An 18,791-nucleotide genomic window follows, 5' to 3' on the forward strand; every position below is an offset into this window, starting at 1 on the left:
AGGCATGGCCAGGCAGCTGTGTGCGCTCCCTGCGTTCGCAGGCACTGCCCCCGTAGCTCCGATTGGCCACAGTTCCTGGCCAATGGGAGCTGCGGAGCAGGCGCAGCAAGCAGAACTTCCCTGATCACTCCTGCACCTAGGGGCAGTGGTGAGCTGGAGCCGGTTCCCACTGGTTCGCAGGAACCGGTTGTTAAATTTAGAAGCTCTTATAGAACCGGTTGTTCCAGGACAACCAGTTCTAAAAGAGCTTTTAAATTTAACAAAAGCTCGGGCAGCTGTCCACCCGGCCCCCGGCTTCAGCTCACGTCCCCCTCCTCCCCTGAACGCTCCGCCCTCCTTCTCCTCCCCTCCCCTGCTTCCCGCGAATCAGATGTTCGCAGGGAGCCTGAAACAAGCAGCAGGCAGGTAAACTGGGGCAGGGGGGATGCGAGAAGGGCTCCAGGGAGGCCTGGCACGGCTCAGTCCAGCTTCTGCTGAGCGGCTCCCTCCGGCCTGGCCCCTGGCCTGGCCCCGGACGAGCACCCCAGCTCAGTCCTGGCCAAGCACCCCCGGCTCTGGCCCCAGTGGCTCCGGCCCTGGCCCGGCTCGGGCCCTGCGGCGCCGGTGCTGGTCCCGGCCGAGCAGCTCCAGCCCGGCCCTGCTAAGGCCCCGCAGCACCAGTCCCGGTCCCGGTCGAGTGGACCCAGCCCCCACCAAGCGGCTCCAGGCAGTGTGGTAACGGGGCAGGGAGCAGGGACGGGGTGTTGGAAGAGGGCAGGGGAGTTCAGTGGGTTGTGGGGGGGTGGATAGGGGTTGGGGCGGTCAGAGGGCAGGGATCAGGGGGATTGAATGGGGGCAAGGGTGCCGGGGGAGCAGTCAGGAAGGAGCAGGGGTTGGATGGGGCAGTGGGGTGCAGTCAGGGACAGAGAGAAGGGGTGGTTGGATGGGGCAGGAGTCCCCGGGGGGCCATCATGAATGAGAGGAGGGGGTTGGATGGGGCGGCAGGGGACTGTCAGGGGACAGGGAAGGGGGGTGGATGGGGCGGGGTCCCAGGGGGGCGTCAAGGAACATGGGGGGTTGGATGGGGCACGACCCCCTGGGAGGGGCATGACCCCCTCGTGGGGTGAGGAGGAGGGAACCTGTTGTTAATATTTTGGCAGCTCATCACTGCCTAGGGGCCTGACATGCCGGCTGCTTCTGGGGAGCTGCCCAGAACCAGGTCAGACAGGCAGCCTGCCTTCGCCTTTGTGTGCCACCAAATGGACTTTTAATGGCCCGGTAAGTGGTGCTAACCAGAGCTGCCAGGGTCCCTTTTCGACCAGGTGTTTTGGTTAAAAACCAGGTGCCTGGCAATCCTAAATATAGCTGAACTGCTTGGTAATAGCGACCACATTGTAATTATGTAGTGGGAAAGTAACAATGAAACCCACCACAGTAGCAACTTCAGAAAGGGGGACTATACAAAAATGAGACAGCTATTTAAATGGAAGTTAAAAGAGTGAAAGGTCTGCAGACTGCATGGAAACTATTTTAAAAAACCATAGTAGAGGCACAAACTAAATGTATACCTCAACTACAAAAGAAAACAGTAAGAGGACCAAAAAAAAAATGCCACCATCGAAGCAGCAGAGTAAATGAGTCAGTTAGAGACAAAAAGGCATCCTTTAAATAATTGGAAGTCAAATTATGCTGCGGAAAATAGAAAGGAGCATAAACCCTGCAAGTCAAGTGTAAAAGTATAATTAGGCAGGCCAAAAAAGACACTTTAGAGAAAGATGCAATAAACCTCATAATGGAAAATTATAGAATAACCTTCCTCCAGAGGAAGGCTGTTCCTAACCTTCACTTAGTATTTGGCTTATGCCTTGAAGCATGATAGTTTATATGTACAAAGGTCAACCCAGTCTAATATAACTGGGAACATTCTCCTTGAGCAATAGAAATGGAAAGCTTTTTTATTCTTTAAGCTTTACAGAATTTTTACATTCTCCTTAAAAAGAAATGGCATGATATGGTCACCAGTGATGAAAATGTGATATTCTCTATTTATCTAGCATAGTTTCAAGGTAAGAAAGAAATTAAATAACAGTGAAAAATAATTATTGTGTTACTTGATTTAACTGAGTATTTATTCATATTCAAATCAGTTAGCTGAGGCCATTTAATAAAGTGGCTAACTTAGAAGAATTAATCTTTACCAGCTTCTGTTCCTCGTCTCAATCTCTTTCTTTAGCATAGTGGCGTGAAACTGACTTCGTTGTTATTAGTTTTTATTTATGTCCCAAGTAGCAGCTAGATCCTCCACTGTAGGTCAGGGCCCCCTGGTGCTAGGCACCATACAAACACACAGTAAAAGACAGTCCTTGCCTGGAAGAGCTCACAAGCAAAATAGACAAGAGAGCCAAAGAATGGGGGCAAAAAAGTTTTCTATAACCACATTGAGAGTATCGATTTTAATTCTGTCTGTAAAACCTTCAGGTTAGGAAATATTTGATCCCACCACTAAAATAGAAGCTAGTATCGTACTTGGTGTTATGTTTTACTTGCCAAAAGAAGCAGTCCCTGCTCTGACATGCTAATATTCAGGGTGGATTCTTCCTTGACTAACAATTAGTCAAGCAAGTAAGGCACTGTGCAGCCGGACTACAAAGCCATTTTACATGAGCTCCCCACCCTCCAATAGCTCCACAACTCCCAGATAAAGAGCTTTCTTACCAGGAAATTCCTTCTCTCTCTTGCACAATGGGCTAGGCTCTCTCTTGAACAAATCAGCCTACTCTGTAGTCACCATATATGATCCTACAGGGCTTACTGACTCCAGAAGGCAAGATACATTTTAGTCTTGATAGTGTCCCATGTAACTGGTCATATGACAGAGAGTTTTGTACCATGCAATAACTTAAAGGGGTACCAACATTGCCAAACCAACTGCAGAGTTCTCATTTAGAAAAGTATCATCCTTCAAGTTTACACAGACCCTGTGGTAAATCAGCTAATTGGTGCTCCAGTGGTTACAAGTTTGTAATAAGCTCCTTCCCTGGCCATCAGTTCATTATGAGTGCCCTTTTCAACAACAATTCCTTGAGACATGACAGCTATGATATCAGAGTTTTGAATTGTAGACAACCGATGTGCTATGACAATGCAGGTCCGTCCTTCTCTGGCTTTATCCAATGCATCTTGCACAGTCTGCAGACAATAGACAAAGTATCAGAATGAAAATGTGCCAGCTAAAATGGAGATCAAGATCTGGAAAAATCCCTGATTAGTCTATACCAATAATTAGATGGCTCAGCATTTCTAAAATTTACTGTTGGACATTTGAACCAAAGCTGAATCAAAGGTGAAGTTATTGATATGCTTGGCTGACCCTTGAATTAAACCGATGGAATATATAGGGGGTATTAGCAAATATGCATAACTCTAGAAATTATACATGAGTCCTTCAGTTACATCCTGAATGTCATTTTAGTGCTGATGTGGTTTAAAACTACCAGTGTTACTTTCATCTCAAGGTGCAAGAAAGCCATGCAAATCCTTGCCTGAGTTCTTAGTCCCAGTGCTGCAGTCTTTAATTGAAGTTAATGAAATTACTGCATGCTCAAGCCCTTTATGCATACAGTAACTCCTCACTTAACATTGTAGTTATGTTCTTGAAAAATGTTACTTTAAGAGAAATGATGTTAAGCAAATCCAATTTCCTCATAAGGATTAATGTAAATAGGGGGAATTAGGTTCCAGAGACATTTTTTTCACCAGACCAAAGTCATTATATACATATACAATATAAGTTTTAAACAATTTTAAACAATTTAATACTGTATTCAGCAATGAAGATTGTGAAGTTTGGTTGAGGTGGTGGAGTCAGAGGGTGAAAGAGGGTGGATCGTCCGGCTGCTCCTCTTGCTGTTCTTTCTAAAGTGCCTGGGGGTGCTCAACCCCCAGCTCTTCCCTAAGCCTGCCGCCGCTCCACTCCCACCCCACCTTTTCCTGCCTCTGCTCCACTCCCTCCTCCCAAGCGTGCTGCATCCTCACACCTCCCTCCCTGCACCTCCCGCCCACAGCAATCAGCTGTTTTGCGGGGTTCAGGAGGCTGAGGAGAGGGGGAGGACGCGGAGCGCAGCCTCCTCCTTCCCTCCCTGTGCCTCCTGCCCGCAGCAATCGGCTGTTTTGGGGCATTTGGGGGGGAGGGGGCAGGCTGCACGCCACATCCTCACTCCTCCCCTCTCCCCCCCAGCCTCTTGAATGGCATGAAACAGCTGATTGCTGCAGGAGGGAGGTGCAGGGAAGGAGGGAGGAGTTGCTGATCTGCAGGGCCCTCGGTGGGTGGGAGGCACTGGGGGAGGTGGAGGGGCGCTGATAGGGGGGCTGCCGGCCGACCCTGGTTCCAAGCCCGCACAGCCAAACAACATTATAAGCGAACATTGCACAACTTTAAATGAGTATGTTCTCTAACAGATCAGCGACGTAACAACAAAACAGCATTAACTGAGACAACGTTAAGTGAGGAGTTACTGTACCTTTGTTTTAATATATAATTTTTGGTGTACAATGGCTGTGCATGTGAAACTTGGTTATTGAATGCTTTGAAAATGGAACTAGTGTGAACTACACTGAGAGAGGTGACCTCTGTAAGGTCTAAGTCTAAGAGCAGCTATTGCTGGTTGATTTTGTATTTTTACATAATAGAACGTTATAAATAGTGTTTTAGGGCTGAATTTACTCAAAGAAAAAATACTGTCTGTGATAAGAGGGTATCTCTTTATCTTGTACTTTTCTAAGGTTTCTGTATCAGACAGAAACAAATTAAAATTAAATTTTATTATTGTGGACATTTCTTTTATGAGAACACAACTAGATAATAATACTGCACATCGCTCATTCTCTTTTATTGCACATTTACCTTTTCACTTTCTGTGTCTAAAGCAGATGTTGCTTCATCCAGTAATAAAATTTTAGGATCTCGTATGATAGCCCGAGCTATAGCGATGCGTTGCTTTTGCCCACGAGAAAGCTGGGATCCCTGAGCCCCAACATTAGTTTCATATTTCTGAAAAATATACCATAGGGGAAATTTTATTCCTAAATGAGCATGTCTTCAATTACAACAATGGATAAACTGGGACAATATTGTGGTGCCTCATGGGGAGTGGGCCATGAGTCTCCTTTCTGTCTGGTAACGCTGTTTGCTTCCTCGCCTTTCTGTTTGGTAACGCTGGAACCTTTCTGTCTCCTATCAGAGTTTGAAATTTTGAAAATATTGCTTTCTGCTGGCTATTTAATTTTTAAAGTATTTGCCCAACAGTAAAATAATAATAATAATAAAAAAAAATCAAACCCCAAATCCCCATAAAATAAATCACGACAAAACATTATGCCATTCTCCATTCACCACCACCACCACCACCAAGATCTGTGAAAATAAAAAGATCAGTGCGGGCACATGAAAAGGTCTAATTTGTTTTGGTGAGAATTCTCATTACAAATGAATACCTTGCCTTTCTCAGCTGTCTTTTGTAGTCCCACTATTTAGGCCTCATCATAGCATTTGTTTGATTTTGGTTTTTAGTTTTTTACTGTCCTTGCAAATATACTTACATCTGGAAGGGACATGACAAAGTCATGCAGCTGGGCCTTCTTTGCTGCTTCTGTAACTTCTTTCATAGTGATCTCTTTGCTGTTATCACCATATTTAATATTATCAGCAATACTACAGTCAAATAATACAGGCTCCTGAGACACTATTCCAATTTTAGATCTAAGAAACTGTATATTTACTTTCTTGGAATCGTGGCCATCTATTAACTACCAGTAAAAAAGACAAAATATGATATATCATTTCAGACTTGTGACATACAAAGAATGAATAGCTTTTGCTGAAACAAAATAGTCACAACAACAAGGCTTTAAATATAAACAGCTTTGTAAAATGAAGTCTGCACAACATCACACTACTGTTAGTAACTAGAATGAGAATACCGTTTAGATTTAGCGTCTTTGTTTTTAGCAACTAAATATATATTGGTCTCTGACCCAGCAAAGTACTTAAACCCATGCTTAACATTAGGCAGGTGAATAAACCTGCTGAAGTCAACTGGAATTTAAGCATGTGCTTGAGTGTTTTGCTCAACCAAGAACTCTTTGATTACTCCAATTATTTTTTTTACAAATGGAAAAGAAAAACAAGCTAAATTGTGCAGTACCTACACATGGGGAGAAGATTTCTGATAGCGCTTTAATCTAGCAGGCAAAGGCATCAAAAGACCCAATGGCTAGAAGCTGAAGCTAGATGAATTTAGACTAGACATAGATGCACATTTTTAGCATTGAGGGGAATGAACCATGGTGGGAACAATTTACTAAGGGATGTGGTGGATTCTTAGGCACTCACAATGTTTAAATCTGAATTCATTTTAAGAGAGGTTCTCTAACTCAGTCAGAAGTTAAGGGTTTGATGCACGAATTACTGAGTGAAATTCTATGACCTGTGTTATGATCAGGCAAAATGATCACAAGTGTCTCTTCTGGCTTTGAAATCTATGGAATGATACAGGTCCAAGGAGGTAACAGTATAGTGTACCAGGGCCAGCTCCAGGGTTTTTGCCGCCCCAAGCAGCAAAAATAAATAAATAAATAAAAGCCGCGATAGGCATTTTGGCGGCAGGTCCTTCCCTCCGATGGGGGCTGAGGGACCCGCCGCCGAAGAGTTTGACATGCCGCCCCTTTCTGTTGGCTGCCCCAAGCACCTGCTTGCTGTGCTGGTGCCTGGAGCCGGCCCTGTAGTGCACATTCCCTGAGTGGCAAGCAACAGGCACAAAATATTTGTATGCCCATTGTGACCAAAGAACCAAATAGGCCAAATGCAGAAGTCTTTACTCAAGACCATGTGCATTGACTTTTAAGCAGATTTCACAACTGATAGTATGATACATGGACCTTAACTGCTCAGTTCTTTCTCAGGCAAAGCTTCCGCTGATTTCAATGAGAATTTTGCCTACAAGAAGGGTGAGCAAAAACCAAGGGCCAGCTCATTCTAGGTGGATCTTCTTGAAGAGGCAAGTCTCATTTTCCCTCCCTAACCCTCTCAGATGTCTCTACACTTGGGCTATGTGGATTCTGAGGGGCAGGAGGGTGTCAGAAAGGGAAGGTGCTGCTCTCCATGACACCAATCCCATCTGTGTGCCTGGATTTCTGCATAGAGGTGTATTACCTCCTTCTAAGGCCTCTCTGTGACTGTTACTGAGCATCAGCAGAGAGAACCAACCAAGGTTCACCAACTTTGGTTGGATCATTGGAGAACTTTAGACTGTAAATTTGAGGAAAGATCAGGAGAGCTACACCCTATTGTGAATGGTGTGGAAATCCACTGAAGTGATCCTCAGTTGTGCAAATGTTACTTAGTGCCTCTTTGGCAAAATCTCCTATGTAACATTGGAGAAGAACTTTGGAGTCTGAAGATTTCTGCAGCTGGCAAGCACTAAAACTATCCAAGTAGTGAAAGCTGCTTACCACACGTCCTTTCTCAGGGTCATAAAAGCGCTCCAGAAGCTGAACACTAGTGCTTTTGCCACATCCACTACTTCCAACAAATGCAAGTGTCTGCGCAGGTTTAACCGACACTGAGAGGCCATTCAAAACTTGGATGTCAGGCCGAGAAGGATACGTGAACCTGCAGTTGATAAATTCAATGCTTCCCTTGAAATTGTCCTGGTGAAAAAGTGAGAAAGTGCTAAGAACTGAATTCTAATGAGTGACAAAACTCCTCACATTAAATATGATTCTTGTTTCCAATATTAGTTTTTGTGAGTGACTTAAGTGCTTGTGAAATAACCCTGGAGACTGAGGAACCCGAAGACTGACTGGCTTGACTGTCCTGGAACAGGAGTCTTCTATTTAGCCAGAACTATGCTGCTGTATTCATTCATTCTATCAGTGGAAGCTTCCCCACACTGCACTGCAAATAGCCTAAACATAGAAAGGGACCAACTTTTGAGCTGAGATGGTAGTTCATTCTCCAACTCCATTCAGAGGTTGTGATTGCCAACAGAGGTGCCAATTAATGCCAAATTTGATGGTGTTTCTGTGATGTGCTCATACAAGAACCAGGAGATTATAAACATGCTTAGCAACTGAACCCGTCTGGATTTAAATCACTGTTGTAGAGGTGGAAGAAAATCTCATTATCCAGTGAATCCATCCGACTCCCACCTGTCAGACCAGTTATTAGTATGTATTCACCATTTATTGATACTCCGTGTGAAATTCCTGGTAGACTGGGAATAATTTGACTGCATGTCTCATGCTTACATTATAGCACATAGCTCAGTACTTCCCAAAAGCAAGGATATCTAGCAAATATTCTGATGTTAACTTACCTTGCTCACAAACAGAGGTGTGTATGGAATAATCCATAATTACTGGGGTTTCAATATCTATATCATTGGGCTGAATAATGACATTACCTGCATTACTCATGTCTACTCTTACCCATTTTTCCCCTCTATCATTGTAAACACTGATTTGGGGAACCCGATCCACCAGTTGAAAAAAACGTGCAGCAGATATTTTTGCTTTAGCATAGTTTGGAGTATAAGAAGAAGCTCTTCCCAAAGCAGTGCCACTGGTCACAACAGCAGAGATCACCCTGCAGTCAAGAAGGAAAGCTTTTAGCTCGTGGGTTCTGTAAATTTGTGAATTTTATTGTAAACAACATACTTCTGTAGTATAGCATGTGCCTGTTTGCAAGTATCTTCTTACCTAAACACATAGCTATAATGAAGTCCTTCATTCTCCACCAAAAAACCTCCATATCGATAAGAGACTGAATTGGCTATGAACACTATACATTGGGCAAAACCAAAACAGATTCCATAAACATTTGCTTTACTGATTGCAGCTCTGTATGGGATTTCCAGCTGTTCTTCATATGCTTCAATAAACTTTCTCTCCTTCCCTATGCCAGCTACAGTCCTAATGTTAGCGAGGGCTTCACTGGAAATCTGAAGAAAAAATTAGGTTACAGATAAAACATTTAGGAATCACTCTGAAAAAGTGGGAAGACCTTCTCTTTATCCCACTTTTCAGTGAGAGGGCAACATGATTGTTTGGCAAATTATAGAAACTAATGATGTACAAATTGGTTCAGATACAATAAGAACTGATGCAAACCTCAAACAGGACCTTTTCTGAAGTCAACCCTCCTCGGACTAGACTACTGCAAAACATTCACGCTGCAGATGGCCTTGCTTGGGCTCCTACACATGGGTGAATTTCACTTTGTATATGTCACTGGCACCACTATTCCTTACTGTGTCCAACTCCAAACAAAGAGGTGTGGTTATTCTGGCAGACCCTCTCATCAGCTGAAACATGGCCTTCCTCAACTTCCCACACTGATATTGTGTTGTGCTGGGAAATGCGTGTCCGGCTGAATGTAGGACTAGGGATTTGTAACATATATCTTAGTATGACAATGGCATTTTAGGCAGCAATCTCTAGCTAAACTGAACAATACCGAATATGCCATAATGCTAAATATTTTTATATATATGGAACTGTGGGAATGTTGGTGTTAATCATAGATGAAAAGTGGATATTTTCTTGTTTGCATTTTTTAAGAACGTTTTTATTTCAATTGTTTTGTTTCTGTTTTTTTTCTTAAACCAGTGGTCTTGGGGGAAAGGGTGATAGTGTCCCGTTCTCTTTCTTCAGAGCCTAACCTTTTATAAATTAAAGGCAGCTGAATTTACTACTTAATCTTTTCCATTAATACCGTGCCAGTTCATGTTCAAGAAAATGGCTAGATGGAACATACAGATGAGGGTAAAATCCTGGCTGCACTGAAGCTAATGGCAAAACTCCCATCCACTTCGGTGGGACCAGGATTTCAGCCAGAGGGTAGAGAAGGAGCAATCCCATGCCTGACTGCATATACAATCTATTGTATAATAGTATGATGCTGTGTAGGAAGCTGGTATCAATTCCCCATTGTCTTTTTCTCTGCTTTGGAAACTTTTTTGAGATGACTGTTAATTGTAAAGATTACGATCTAGTTTTGTAGCTTATAAAGTTAGTCTCAACCCACAGTGGAGCTATATTTTCATCAGTGGAAGGCATACAGCATTTATTCTATACCAGATTATTGCTTCATTCAATTTGTCCTGTGTATTTTAATTCACAGGTTTGTCATATTTCAATATACTTGCTGTTTGCCTTGCCATTTGTAATGGCTCAGTCTGTTTTGCCTTCTCTTATCTATGTATAGATATTCTTACTAAATTTTGTTTCATTGCCTATGAAAGCTTTCTGCATGCAGCATAGAGGAAGTGACCTGAATATGCGCTTTCGTGGGTGAATACCCACTTCTTCAGATGCAAGAATGCAAGATGACTTGCATCTGAAGAAGTGGGTATTCACCCACGAAAGCTCATGCTGCAAAACGTCTGTTAGTCTATAAGGTGCCACAGGATTCTTTGCTGCTTTTACAGAACCAGACTAACACGGCTACCCCTCTGATACTTGACCTGAATATGAATACTTAAAAATGATTTAGGTCAGTTTTCTATTACATTTTTTCCAGACTAGTGTGTAGAATTAGTGCTGGAGCATTAGCATGTACCTTGAAGGAGAGAATAAATAGGCCTTGCGAACGTGAGTATTCAGACTATGTCTTTCTATATTTTAAAATGGCAGATAAGCAAGCATTGTATAAAAGACTTAAACAAACCCTTTTGTATTTAGATGCTAAGCTGCTGAATAAATTGGAAAATATCACCAGACATAATCAGTCATTGAAGCATTGAATGTCCTTTTCTTCCTAGCCTCTGGGTCATTCCATTGAGTAATGGCTGATGCACTGGCCATTTGTCAAGTTCCTATCTCTACATCAATTTCAAGAAGTTATTTTGATTGATCATTTGCTGTAAATAATTTAGCCATTGTGAATGAGAGAATAGTCAGCATTAACTCTTCCTAGACTTTGGGTGTCTTTGTTTGAACTAGTGTTATCAACACCATGAGGTGTTAATTATCTTAATTCATGTTGTATACAGGCATGTTATTATTTTTTTTTTTTTAGTTTTCCTGGAATTCTGTTAACATATAAGGATAATCTAAATTTGTAGAACTCATTCATTTCTACAGTTTAATTTATTTAGACTGCATATCCCTGTTTGTCTGACAGACTGTTTGGCCTCAGTCCCAGAGACGGAGGAATTGTGCTGTATAACTCTGCCAGCAAGCCTACATCTATGAAAAAAATCATTCCATAATCTCTTTTTTCCTCTGCCTAAGGGGGAAAAAAGGAAGACTGCACAATTATTAAATGAGGAGTGTTTCTAATACCATGTCCTCCAACTGTCCCCATTTTCTTGGTGCAGATCAGTATTTGCACTGTTGTACCAGGTACGTTTTAAAATGGATCCAGTTCTGGCTACTGGCAACATGTGGCTGGCAGGATCAGTGACAGATTTTAAGACAAGGAATCCTATGAGTGCTGTCAGGGGAGCTGCCCTGTTCACCTCCATTTCTGACTAGGGATGGGGAGAAAGGACATCTGCCATTCCCTGTCTCTTCCCCACCTCAGCTGCTGCTGATACACTAGAGGTCTTCCAGCAAATGCAGCTAGTGGCTTTGGCTGAGACACTCTCTAATTACTGAGCTGATTGAGTGCCTATAACCTCGCCACAGAGACCCCTATTAAGAACCACATGTAAAGAAGCCCCAAAAGACCATGAAGGTTTGCTAACTGGGAAACAGGGAGAGAATGGGAGTGGGAGCAACTGAGAGAAGGCAATCAGGGAACACTGCACACAACTTATTCCTCCCCATGAAGGCTCTCACTCCTGTGATGGCTTGCTTAACAAACTTGACCTGTATCTATTTCCCTTTGGAGAACACACACTGCAGTTACAATGTGCACTTTGTTTGGTATCAAAATGAGAGAGCAGAGGAAGACATGCTGCATGGTACAAAAAGTCAAACCAAAAAAGTTTACATAGGAAAAGCTTTACTATGCTATATTCTAGCTTAGAAAATCCAGCTGATGTGGAAACAGTGGGCTCCTAAAATCTAGCCCATCCAGTTGCAGAATACAGCTCACTATAAAAACAACCCAGCTGTCTTTAAAATCAGCAGATACTGTTTTCTGGGTTAGTGCTGAATTCTAGAATGCAATGATTTCTTAATGCAGATGACCATTGTTTCCTGATGGGCTACAAAGAGAATAAGAGTGTTCCTTCAGATATGCATTTTAAAAGCAGCAAGCAATAAAAGAGACTGGCATTAGAGACTCATATCTTACTTTTTTGAGGAGGAAGTCACATTCCAAGTAGTAAGTACTTTTAGAGCTGGGAAAGTCACCATGACATTTCAGTGGCCTGACAAGCAGAAATACTGCCCCTTGTATATCTCTGCCACTTCTATAGCATCTGACTCACTGATAATTCCAATGGCATGAGCTATGACTGGCACACACACACACGCCCCGAATGCCTGCTAATCTAAAATTAGTTTTCAGAAAACATTACCTGCCCAGTAATTTCCATAGCTTGCTTGTCCTGCGAGGCAAATCCTGTCAACATTTTAGCCTGCACAGCTCCAGATAAGGCTAGAAAGGGCAGGAAGCACATTATAACTAGAGTTAGTTTCCAGCTGAAGTAGAAAGCAATGATAATGGCCACTCCAATGTTGGTTAAGGAACTGACAATCATTCCTATCTGAGATCCGGTAGCCTTAAAAGAAAACAAAAGTAGATTACTGAATTGTATTCCCACAGTAACATCAATCATCATATATGCTTCAAAAGACAATCAAATACCTTCCCATCAAGCTTGGAGCATTCTAGCTACTAAAATAACATGGCATGGATTAACATGTTTAGATTGACTCCATAGGTATTAGCCCAGTCTAGCTGTCCTCTTTCCCATTGGAGTCAAATGAGAATTTTTGTCAAAACAAAGACCGCAGGCTCAATCCCTAAATGTTCTCCTGACCCACAAGCCTTCCCAAGGACTAGGAAAGAAAAACAGTCCCTAAGAATGCTAATAGATGTAAAGATGTAATTAGGGGTGAATTTTTACCATTTAGATGACTCCCTTAGAAGCTGCTCATGTGCGTCAGTACGTGGAATTTGGCCCAAATATTTATTTGTTTTATGTATTTATTTATCTTTGAATAATAAATAGGTGCCCATAATAGGCTCTATGAACCCTAACATATAGCTAGAAATACAGCAAAATTCCAGCAGTGCTAAAATAATCAAACAGAAACTTATTGAGGCAGTACTTGGCAAAGATTTAAAAAGGGATGAATCACAGTTGCTGTTTAGCCCTATTTCAGATAAAGTTTAAAAATACCTTTATTAATCTTTGTTGGTTATTTTATCTTTGCCTCGTGCACTATGGGAACATTTTTCTTTCTGACAATTTTACTGTATTTGGTTGGTCTGTCTCAGCAGCAACAAACATTTAACTTCACTAAATGGGAATTATATTGTATATTGAAAAAAAGTTTGAGCTCTTAAACCATTAGGTGTGAAATTCATCACCCAGGTGTGGCATGCCAACACCCAGTTCGTCTCACTACTTTACCTCTCTACTAGAGCTACAGGGACCCGGGGGCGGGGGGGGGGGAGTAGGGGAGGGCTATGACTGATTTGTGTGTGGGGAATTTCAGCTTAAAGTTTTCTCTTGTCTCTACCCCCCTTGCACCCTTCCTTTGTTTTAAAAGAAAAGTTAAATCTTTGCAAAACAAGATGTGTAAATGGTGAGGGGAAGAGAAAATAAAGCCTGGCAATCAGCACTGTGAAAACCATAGTATTTAATTTGTGATAATTCAGTGTCATGAGAAGTGACAAATCACATGCAGACAGGGGAAAAAAATTTACAGGACTTGCCTTAAAAATGTTTCAAACCAAATTCACCTTAGGAGATGAGAAATGGACAAAATATGCAAGCAATGATACAAAATTAACACAACTAAACCTAACACTATTTGTAAAACAATTAATACTTTAGAGAACTTCTATCCATATATTAGAAATAAATAGGCCCATGTCACCATTACATATGAAATCTTCTACATCTTTATACATGTTACTGCTAATTTGAACAACATGGGTATTTTTTCAAGCTAGTAATGTTTTTATAGTTAAGGTCAGTGGGTCAATAATACGTAATTTTCAACTTTTTTTTAATCGTTGGATTCACTTCGAATAATAGTTTCATTCTGAAATGCTGGTACAGGCATACTTGTAGTTTGGACAATAATAGATCATTTTACTGCTGGGAGCCATCACCTGGCGAGTATTACAGGAAAGGAGACAGTGGCACAGCAAGCTCATCTGTCTTGTTGGGCTGGGGCTGGCAGGCATGACCACAGACAGGTGTTGTGATGTTGAAGACATCACACCTCCATACGTATTAATAGCTCTTTTGAGGAGCAACTAGCCAAAGGTGGTGCCTACCAGGTTCATAGAATGTCAGGGTTGGAAGGGACCTTAGGAGGGCATCTAGTCCAACCCCCTGCTCAAAGCAGGACCAATCCCCAACTAAAGCCCCAAATGGCTCACAACCCTCAGTTTAGCAGGCCAATGCTCAAACCACTGAGCTATCCTCCCCCCCCCCCATTTGTGTTGCTTAATAAAGCACCAGCAGATCCATATAGATATAGGTGTTCTTTGTAGATTCCTGTTTTTAGGTAACCTTCTACTGGGCCTAATTTATTAACTATTGCCATATTTGGGTTTACTATTGGTAAAGATACCGTAAATACAGTATACATAGAGTCTGACACTCAACAAGATTGTTTAGAATAAGATGTGCCTTGATTAGGATGTGGTATCACAGAGCCCAAATTCTGAAGAGTGCTAAAAGGAATTTGTTTACATGCTTTAACACATTGCCAATTCACAGAAGTTCCTTTTGTATATTTGGGACAATATTTAGGTGTTTATTCTCAATAAGGTTTGGCACCTTTCCAATTTCAACATTTCTTAGTGTATTGATTACCCTGTCCAATGCGTAGGCACCATAAGCGGTACAAATGATTTTCATTCCCACTTCGTTTTTTGCTTTCTTATTATTAACTTTAACCAATTCATTGATTCTTTTGCCTGTCTATTTAAACAAATGAGCAATGTCATGCATATTTAACAGTGTTCCTTTCTTCATTAGCTAGACTCGCAAGTCCATCAGTCATTGGTGGAACACTGTTAGCCCCAGCATGTTTAATGTAGCTGACATGTCTTTTTTATGTTTTTAAATTCTACTCTATTTTAACTTATATACTTAAAAAGGCCTAAAACAGATCCCATGATTTGTTTTTGCTTTGTAACTAAGGCTGTCGATTAATCGCATGAGTAAACAGTGATTAACTTTAATCACAATTAATTGCATTTTTAATTGTACTTTTAAACAATAGAATATTAATTTAAATGTATTAATATTTTTGGATGTTTTTCTACATTGTCAAATATATTGATTTCAATTTCAACACAGAATACAAAGTCTTACAGTGCTCACTTAATATTATTTTTATTATAAATATTTGCACTATAAAAATGATAAAAGAAATGGTATTTTTCAGTTCATCTAATACAAGTACTCTAGTGCAATCTCTTTATTGTGAAAGTGCAACTTACAAATACAGATTTTTTTTGTTACATAACTGCACTCAAAAATAAAACTATTTAAAACTTTAGCGCCTACAAGTCCACTCAGTCCTACTTCTTGTTCAGCCAATGGTTAAGACAAACAACTTTGTGTACATTTTTGGGAGATAATGCTGCCTGCTTCTTATTTATAATGTCACTTGAAAGTAAGAACAGGCATACACAGGGCATTTTTGTAGCCAGCATTGCACGGTATTTACCTGCGAGATATGCTAAACATTTTTATGTCCCTTCATGCTTCAGCCACCATTCCAGAGGACACACTTCCATGCGGATGACACGCATTAAAAAAAAATTGTTAATTAAATTTGTGACTCAACTCCTTGCAGGAGAATTGTATGTCTCCTGCTCTGTGTTTTACCTGCATTCTGCCATATATTTCATGTTATAGCAGTCTCAGATGATGACCCAGCACATGTTGTTTCTTTTACGAACACTTTCACTGCAGATTTGACAAAATGCAAAGAAGGTACCAATGTGAGATTTCTAAAGATAGCTACAGCACTTGACCATAGGTTTAAAAATCTGAAGTCCCTTCCAGAATCTGGGACAGACGAGGTGTGGAGCATGCTTTCAGAAGTTTTTAAAAAGCAACACTACAATGTAGAAACTATAGAACCTGAACCACCAAAAAAGAAAATCAACCTTCTGCTGGTGGCATTTGACTCAGATTTTGAAAATGAACATGTGTCAGTCCACACTGATTTGGGTCATTATCAAGCAGAATCCATCATCCACATGCATGCATGTCCCCTGGAATGGTGGTTGAAGCATGAAGGTGACATATGAATCTTTAGTGCATCTGGCACACAAATACCTTGGAACGCCAGCTACCACACTGCCATGCAAATGCTTTTTTTCATTTTCAGGTGACATTGTAAACAAGTAGCAGGCAGCATTATCTCCTGCAGATGTAAACAAACTTGTTTGTCTGAGTGATTGGCTGAATGAGAAGTAGGACTGAGCGGACTTGCAGGCTCTAAAGTTGTACATTGTTTTATTTTTGAATGCAGTTATTTTTTGTACATAATTCTACATTTGTAAGTTCAACTTTCATGATAAGGAGATTGTACTACAGTATTTGTATTCAGTGAATTGAAAAATACTATTTCTTTTGCTTTTTACAGTGCAAATATTTATAATCAAAATAAATATAACATGAGCACTGTACTCTTCGTATTCTGTGTTGTAATTCAAATCAATGTATTTGAAAATGTAGAAAACATACAACAATATTTAAATAAATGGTATTCTATTATTAACAGCGTGTTTGCACAATTAATCATAATTAATTTTTAATCACGATTAATTATGATTAATTTTTTAATCACTTGACAGCCCTATTTGTAACCCTTCTGTCCTAAAAATATCAGAGTAGGATTGAGTTTTCTGACTCCCAATAGCATCCCTTATTTGCTCATGGATATGCAGCCTATCTTTCAATTGGTATAGAAGTGGCTAATCTAGACACAGTATTTTTACACATTTCAGTTTCTGCCATATTCCAGTGTAATGAATTTAAAACCATAGATTTATGCATAAATTGTATATTATTAACTAAAGTCCTGGGTATTGAAAGAGGGGTGAGTCCACTCTTTGGTCCTGGTTCCACTTTTGGACATGAAATAGGTTCTGTGGTTGTTGCCATGGTAGTTGCTGCCAGCGGGTCTACTACCCTTAGGGTAATTCTTTTCGTTTTTGGTACACGGGACCTGTGGGTCTTTTTTCCTTGGAGAAAATGTTAATACTTGATATTCCTTTGTTAATCTCTTAACTAGCAGGGAACCATTTTTGGTTCACCTAATTTCTATTTACACTGTTCATTGCATTTAGATAGAAGTAAATCGAGTTGCTGTAACTTGTCCAGTTTCCAGATTGGTTTGGTAACCATAGCCTTCCTTTCTATATCCTGTATAGGGTTGTTAATCATTGACTAATTATCATTGATTAATAAATTCCAGTTGAGCTTCATTATTTGACATTTTATTAATAATGGAACTGAAATTAAACCCAAGAGTTGGGGAAAGTTTTTGGCTTTGTTCATTTCACGGCTCTGTTTATTGTGTAGCGTGCAGTCACTAGAATCTTCAGAGAAGGCAGAGAATATTGCTTTAGCCTAGAACAAGGCCTTCTCTTATGCAGCTACTGTAAGGCAGAGTTGGTGTTAAGAAGTTTGTGCATGCAAATTAAAATGGAACATGTAAGCGTTTGCAGCTTAATGTAACTGTAAGAAGGGGGAGGGAGATGGCTGCTGATTTCTGAGATGCTGGGATTTGACTGCTTGCTGCTGACATGTAGCTGCATCTTTTTCTTCTTTCTCTCCCATTCTTATTTTAAATTCCTTAAAACTCCAAGAAGAAAAAAGTCAAGCAAAACTCCTATCACCAATTTTAAAAAGTCCACACATTTCTTTCTGTGTTTGTAGAAACAAAATTACTTTAAGTTTAGAACCAAGTATCAGTGCTAATGTTGACCACACACATAACTCAGCAGCACACACCTTCAACCAACAGGGGGTGCTAGAATATGGTGCTAACAGGCAGCCTTCCCAAAAAATAAGAACATTACTTCTGTAATATTAGTCCATGCAGGCCTGAGACTGATCCCAAAATGGCATCCCTCGTAGTAATAGAGAGTGCTTTTCTTAAGTGGATTGTTAGCATAAATCACAACAGCCACATGTAATAAACCCCACACCAGGATGAAAATTCTGTTTAATCAGTGATATTACTATTGATGAATTTGGTTGAAAATGACTGTGATATGTTTCAGAAATATACATTTAGTGATTATGGCAAAATTTCACCTTCAGGAATGAGAAATTGAAGATTATATCTTGAATTTGTCTTTCAGTTATATTGGTGACTTGTGGTAACTTTAGTGACTTTTATGGCACTGATCTATTTACACTGGTACAATGGACAGCAGGATCTGTCTCTAGTTCTACATATAGTTCTTTATACGGAGAGTAACTAATTGCTGTGCCAGTCTATGATAGCTAGAGCACACATTGGAAATAGCTTAGCTAGGCAGAGTGAGAGCAGAGATTAGATATATACAGAGGTGAAAGTAAGCCGGTACAGTACAGTATGGCTTACTGGCAAGAGCCAGTATGCCATGCCTGACTGGACTGACTTCCACG

General features: G+C 40.8%; 1 protein-coding gene across 3 annotated transcripts in view; it reads right to left on the minus strand.

Moving 5' to 3' along the window:
• Positions 1-1,908: 1,908 nt before the first annotated feature.
• ABCB11 (ATP binding cassette subfamily B member 11) overlaps positions 1,909-18,791 on the minus strand; it is a 73,172-nt gene continuing 56,289 nt past the window's right edge. For all 3 annotated transcript variants that reach the window (XM_045032417.1, XM_045032416.1, XM_045032418.1), the window contains 7 exons: positions 12,507-12,710; positions 8,737-8,978; positions 8,467-8,623; positions 7,489-7,686; positions 5,578-5,784; positions 4,883-5,029; positions 1,909-3,168 (listed from right to left, as the gene is read on the minus strand). In XM_045032417.1, coding sequence (XP_044888352.1) covers positions 2,968-3,168; positions 4,883-5,029; positions 5,578-5,784; positions 7,489-7,686; positions 8,467-8,623; positions 8,737-8,978; positions 12,507-12,710 — 1,356 coding nt within the window. In that variant the 3' untranslated portion in view covers positions 1,909-2,967. The remainder of the gene's footprint in view (positions 3,169-4,882; positions 5,030-5,577; positions 5,785-7,488; positions 7,687-8,466; positions 8,624-8,736; positions 8,979-12,506; positions 12,711-18,791) is intronic.

This window comes from Mauremys mutica, chromosome 10, assembly GCF_020497125.1.
Source record: "Mauremys mutica isolate MM-2020 ecotype Southern chromosome 10, ASM2049712v1, whole genome shotgun sequence".
Lineage (NCBI taxonomy): Eukaryota > Metazoa > Chordata > Testudines > Geoemydidae > Mauremys > Mauremys mutica.